The 6,068-nt window shown below is 37.3% G+C and overlaps 1 protein-coding gene and 1 pseudogene across 3 annotated transcripts; both read right to left on the reverse strand.

Moving 5' to 3' along the window:
* On the reverse strand, positions 1 to 3,439 carry LOC142620867 (hexose carrier protein HEX6-like; annotated as a pseudogene).
* Positions 1 to 5,824, reverse strand: LOC142620866 (hexose carrier protein HEX6-like). 3 transcript variants are annotated; one of them, XR_012841649.1, is made up of 5 exons: positions 5,513 to 5,824; positions 4,799 to 5,121; positions 3,263 to 4,514; positions 420 to 1,110; positions 1 to 122 (listed from the first exon to the last, which is right to left on the reverse strand). XR_012841649.1 is itself a non-coding variant. In XM_075794167.1 (3 exons), exons 1-3 carry the CDS (start codon positions 5,808 to 5,810, stop codon positions 3,441 to 3,443), a joined length of 1,695 nt encoding a protein of 564 aa, XP_075650282.1. In that variant the 5' UTR covers positions 5,811 to 5,824; the 3' UTR covers positions 3,211 to 3,440. The 3 variants fall into 3 exon arrangements, 1 of the variants encoding a protein (XP_075650282.1); XR_012841648.1 differs by lacking the exon at positions 1 to 122 and having other exon boundaries at positions 225 to 1,110; XM_075794167.1 differs by lacking the exons at positions 1 to 122; positions 420 to 1,110 and having other exon boundaries at positions 3,211 to 4,514.
* Between the last annotated feature and the right edge of the window lie 244 nt (positions 5,825 to 6,068).

Raw genomic sequence — 6,068 nt, forward strand, 5'->3', positions numbered from 1 at the left:
ACATAGTAATAATGAGCTGGTATAAAACAGGTAAACATATCATGGTGCTTTCATGCTTCTATCTTCATTCACTTACCAACAATTCTCTCCCAAAACCAATGCTCCCTCCACACTTTGCTCATCTGTTTAATGGGAATATTCTTAGTCTCCGCAACAAGAAGTACACAAATGCAGTCATTGCCATCACCCATCTCCCAAAAAAGAAGAAAATACCAGACTTGAAATGGCAAAGCAAGGTAAGAAAAGTTTGAGCACTGATAAAAATGAAGAGAAAGCTCACTGCTACAGTAATACTTTGCCCTGTTGATCGTATTTCCAAAGGAAAAATCTCACTTGGAACCAACCATCCTAGTGGCCCCCATGACCATGCGAACCCGGTAACGTATATACAACTAAAAATTATAATCAAAGTTGCATACCCTTTGCTAATCCACCATGATCTCCAAGCTGAGCAGCTATAAGTCCTCCGACCATAATTTGTGAGAGGAACATCTGAATGCCCCCAATCATAAACAAAGCTCTTCAGCCAAGTTTATCCACCATAAGCATGGATATGAAGGTTGAGACAGTACCAACAACCCCAGTCACGGCCGCAGATAAAAGTGAATCCCTTTCACCTAAACTAATCGTTCGAAAAAGTACTGGTGCATAGAAGGTGATGACGTTTATTCCAGTTACTTGTTGGAAAAATGGAATTGCTATAGCCATAACCAGTTGAGGCCTATACTTTCTATGTATGATATTCTTAAATGGGTGTTTAATGGTTTTTGATATGGAACTAGCTTTGATGAGATCATCTAATTCTGTTTGCACATCATTGGTGCCTCGGACATGTTGCAGCATAAGCTTGGCCTTTTCGTAGTCTTTGCTATTCTGGATTTGGCTGTTGGGTATCTCAGGAAGGAATAGAGAACCTAGTGTGAGGATTGAAGCTGGAGCAGCAGCCATGGCTAGGGAGATTCGCCAGCCCCAACCACTTTTAATCTTCTCAGTTCCAAAGTTGATAAGGTTTGCTGATAGGAAACCTATGCTAATACAGAGTTGAAAGCCAACGTTAATTGTCCCTCTGTACTTTGGTGGTGCCATTTCTGAGAGATACAAGGGGACTGACTGCAAAAACAAGTACTAGGATTTAGAACCACATTTTAGCAACAAAACAAAATTCTAAGATTAAGGTAACTTACTAACATATCACTGATGTCTTGTCCTGCCTTTGTATGCGTATAATGTCTATACATTTAACCTTCACAATTTCTTCCAAACTCAATTTCCACATTCCTTTTGTCGAAAGAACATTAAGGTAACTTACTAACATATTACTGATGCCATTTAATGAAGGTGCAAAAATGCCCCAGAGATGAACTCAAGAGGTTTCACAAAAGGGGGAAAAAGAGTAACTTTAATACTTGGTTGGCAAAACCAACACCAATTTCAAGCAAAATGCGACCAAATATAAGCATGTACACATTCAAAGCTGCACAACCAAGGGCTGAACCAGCAAGGAATGCCGCACCACCTAAAAGAATTGATGGCTTGCGCCCAAAAACTCTAGTGACTGATGAGGCAAATAAGGAAGCAACAAGGCCAGCGATATAGAGTGAGGATGTGAAGGTGGTCAGCAGTTGGCTATCAACTTTGCAGTAGTTGCTAATATTGGTGTCTTCATTCATGTTAGTGTACACCTCTGGGAAGAACTTTTTGAGAAATGGCTCCATAGAGGTCAGTCCTCCTTCATAGTTGCTCACATATGTTAGTGGAACTGTTTCAAACTTATTTTGTTTCGTGGTTTATTAGTTAATTATCGCTTATTGATCGAGATATTAGTTAGTCATATTAATGCCAAATTATAACAGAAGATGAACTAGTAAGCAGATGGAAAGCTTAAACATTGAATTCTTTTTAATCCTTAATTGAGTACATTAATGTTTGTAAAAACAAAAGTATGATATGTGTCTTGGACTGCTTTAAAAGGTACTTGAAAATTGAGTACCAATATATATATATATATATATATATATATATATATATATATATATATATATATATATATACATCGTCGTCAACTGTAAGTACAGACTAGTATGCGTTTCTCAATTGGTCTCTAACATTGCATATATAGGAGAAAAATAAAACTAAGGTTTTTATTTTATTTTTAATCTTGATGAATCTAAAAGCTTAAGAAGTAGGGACCTGAAATTCCAATATCGTAGCCAAAGATAGGACGACAAAGGGTGTCATCTTGCCATTATATTGCCCTTTTTCACTTGTTATAGCTAGCCCAACTGCCATCTCTTCTTCCAAGCTCCAACATGTACAGTAGGCACAAGCAAGAGAGAATGTGTGTCTGTGTGTTCAAACTTCAAAGTTGTATCTATGGTTCAGAACAATAGAGCAGTCTTCTTTGACAGGCATCAACATCAATGTGGTAAAGCCAAAACAAAATATTACAGTTTCTGGATTTGCTATTGATGTGTTCCAAAACACTTGAGTAAAAAATGAGCACTGACAAAGATATACTCATTGGCAATTGTAGCTTATGGTTCTCTCCTACTTTAAAAGAGACAAAGGATGGAGTAGATTTTTATACTATGCCATCATGTAATTTTAACGGAACCAGAGTCATGGTCATTGGAATACAACATGAAGTCACAACCTTATCTTCATCAAGTTCATCACACACACACACACAAAAAATAAAAATAAAAATAAAAATAAAAATCTTCTGAAGGCTGAAACTTTGGGTGGGCTTGGGCTGCTGTGTGAGGCCCGCATGCAGCTATCATGTTCATGTCGGGTTCAGCCATATTTTATCTCTTGAATTGGACCCAAATCAACATATAAATGGGGACAAGAATGGCCCAAAAATAATACAGCTCAAAGACTTAACCAAACTGAAATCCCCAGCCTTTTATTTTATCTAGTGGTGGCATTATATATATATATATATATGTGTGTGTGTGTGTGTGTGTGTGGTCGACCCTAACTGATGTATCAAGGATCCATAGTTAACCCCAAAATTTTGGGACTAAGGCTTTGTTTTTTGTTGTTGTTGATGGTTATAAACTTCTGACTCTATCTTCTACAAATAATGGTAATATGTTCATTTGGTAAGAAAAAATTTTTTCCCATCAACACACTTCATAACTTATCATATAATGAAAGCAATTAGCAAGTGCTATTTCAAATCCAGATGGCAAGAAAAATAGGGGCTAACTGATAACCTTAGCTTGAAGATATTACTCAGTCTATATAAATTACTTACTTGGTTCATGTACATGTTCGTGTTCCTTATCAGAATCCTCACCTTCTCACACCAGCCTTTAATAACTTCGCAATTAGCTAACAAAAAAGAAGCTGAAATTGCAAGAGATGAGAGAGCGAAAATGGAAATTCTAACGAGAACATAGTAATTACGATCTGGTATACAATAAGTAAACATATCATGCTGCTTCCATCTTTATATTTTCATTCACCTCCCCAACAATTCTCTTCCAAAACCAATGCTCCCTCCATACTTTACTCATCTGTTCAATGGGCACGTTCTTAGTCTCCGGCAACAACAAGTACACAAATGCAGTCATCACAGCTACCCATCCCCCAAAAAAGAAGAAAATACCAGATTTGAAATGGCAAAGCATGGTAAGAAAAGTTTGAGCACCCAAAAATATGAAGATGAAGCCCACTGCTACTGTAATACTTTGTCCTGCCGATCGAATTTCCAAAGGAAAAATCTCACTTGGAACCAACCATCCTAGTGGCCCCCATGACCATCCAAACCCGGACACATATATACAAATAAAAATTATAATCAAAGTTGCATACCCTTTGCTAATCCCACCATGATCTCCAAGCTGAGCAGCCATGAGTCCACCAATTATAATTTGTGAGAGGAACATCTGAATACCCCCAATCATAAACAAAGCTCTTCGGCCAAGTTTATCCACTATAAGCATTGATATGGTGGTTGAGACAGCACCAACAACCCCAGTCATGACTGCGGAGAATAGTGATGCGCTTTCACCTAAACCAATTGTTCGAAAAAGTACAGGTGCATAGAAGGTGATGACATTTATTCCGGTTACTTGTTGGAAAAATGGAATTGCTATTGCCATAACCAGTTGAGGCCTATTCTTTCTATGTATGATATTCTTAAATGGGTGTTTAATGGTTTTTGATATGGAACTAGCTTCGATGAGATCATCTAATTCTGCTTGCACATCATTGGTGCCTCGGACACGTTGCAGCATTAGCTTGGCCTTTTCGTGGTCTTTGCTGTTCTGGATTAGGCTGTTGGGTGTCTCTGGGAGAAATAGAGCACCTAGTGTAAGGATTAAAGCTGGGACTGCAGCCATGGCTAGGGAGATTCGCCAACCCCAACCGCCTTTAATCTTCTCAGTACCAAAATTTATGAGGTTAGCTAATAGAACCCCAATGCCAACCCAGAGTTCAAAGCCAATGTTAATTGCTCCTCTGTAGTTTGGTGGTGCCATTTCTGAGAGATACAAGGGTACTGACTGCAAAAACAAAGTCCATTTCAGAACAAAATTTAGACTATGATCCAATTCAAAGATATTCCCATAATGATACAAGATTAAAATATGTTAGTCTTGTCTTACTTTTGTATGCATCTACACATATGACCTTCACAATTTCTGCCATACTCAATTTCCACATTCATTAAGGTAATTTATTAAAACTGTTACTGATGCTATTAAAAGAAGGTTCAGAAAATGTTCCAGAGATGAATGCAAGAGGTTTCACAAAAGGAGGAAAAACAAAAATAGAGTAACTTTAATACCTGGTTGGCAAAACCAACACCAATTCCAAGCAAAATTCGACCAAATATAATCATGTACACATTCAAAGCTGCACCACCAAGAGCTGAACCAGCAAGGAATGCGGTACCTCCTATAAGAATTGATGGCTTGCGCCCAAAGACTCTAGTGACTGTTGAGGCAAAGAAGGAAGCAACAAGGCCAGCAATATAAAGTGAGGATGTGAAGGAGGTCAACAGTTGGCTATCAAATTTGCAGTAGTTGCTGGTCTTAGTGTCTTCATTCATCTTAGTGTACACCTCGGGGAAGAACTTTTTGAGAAATGGCTCCATAGAGGTCACTCCTCCTTCATAGTTGCTTTCATATGTTAGTGAAACTGTTTCAAACTTCTTTAGTAGTGTGGTTTATTAGATAATGATACATTGCTTATTAGCCAGTCTTTTTTTTTTTTTTTAAGTCCTTAGCCAGTCATATTGATGAAAAATTATAACACAAAACTGAACTACTAAGAAGCTGGAAAGCTTTAAGCATTGAATTTTTTTTTTTTTTAGCCTTAATTGAGTTTAATGTGTGCAAAAACATAACCCAACACACCACATAACGTACCATCGTCAACTATATGCAAGTATAAATCGAATGTTTTCTCTTAATTGGTAGGTGAAAAATAAAAATAAAACTAAGATTTATATATATTTTTTTATAAACATGATGAATATAAAATTTTAGGAAGAAGGGACCTGAAATTCCAAGATCGTAGCCAAAGATAATTCCTCCTGTGGCAGCAACCATACAAGATAGGACAACCAAAAGGGTCATCTTGGCATTATATTGCCCTTCTTCACTTGTTATGGCTAACCCAGCTGCCATAGCTTCTTCCAAGCTCCAACACACAGTACACACAAACGAGAGAGAAAGAGAGAGAGAGTTCAAAGTTTTATAATATAGGTTCAGATGAACAGTCTTTCCTTGTTTGGAATGAGCAACGATGTTATAAAATACTATAATAAATATGGTATAGTCAAAACAAAATATCATAGTTTCTGGACTTTGGCGAAGCATGTGGTTTGATTATAAGAATTGCAGGTTTAGAGTCCTGCTGACTTTCACTGTCAGCCACTTTATGTCCAAAAATATCTTTGGGCACTCTCTACGGTTTTGGACCGTTTGAGTGGTGATCGGAATTGCAGTTATCTCTATAAATATTAATATTAATATTATACTAGATTCTAAGTAGGCACTCTCCGGTGTCGTTCGTGCTTAGGAGCTCTTCCATTTATTTTTTTAAATTAATAA

This window comes from Castanea sativa, chromosome 12 (assembly GCF_040712315.1).
Source record: "Castanea sativa cultivar Marrone di Chiusa Pesio chromosome 12, ASM4071231v1".
Classification (NCBI taxonomy): Eukaryota; Viridiplantae; Streptophyta; class Magnoliopsida; order Fagales; family Fagaceae; genus Castanea; species Castanea sativa.

Excerpts from the sequence above, each read along its gene's own strand:
- LOC142620866 (XM_075794167.1), bottom strand. The coding sequence starts at position 5,810 with ATGATATTTTGTTTTGACTATACCATATTTATTATAGTATTTTATAAC. Across the intron at positions 5,122-5,512 it reads CTACGATCTTGGAATTTCAG|GAGGAGTGACCTCTATGGAG; the intron begins GTCCCTTCTTCC and ends GCAACTATGAAG. Across the intron at positions 4,515-4,798 it reads GTGTTGGTTTTGCCAACCAG|TCAGTACCCTTGTATCTCTC; the intron begins GTATTAAAGTTA and ends TTGTTTTTGCAG.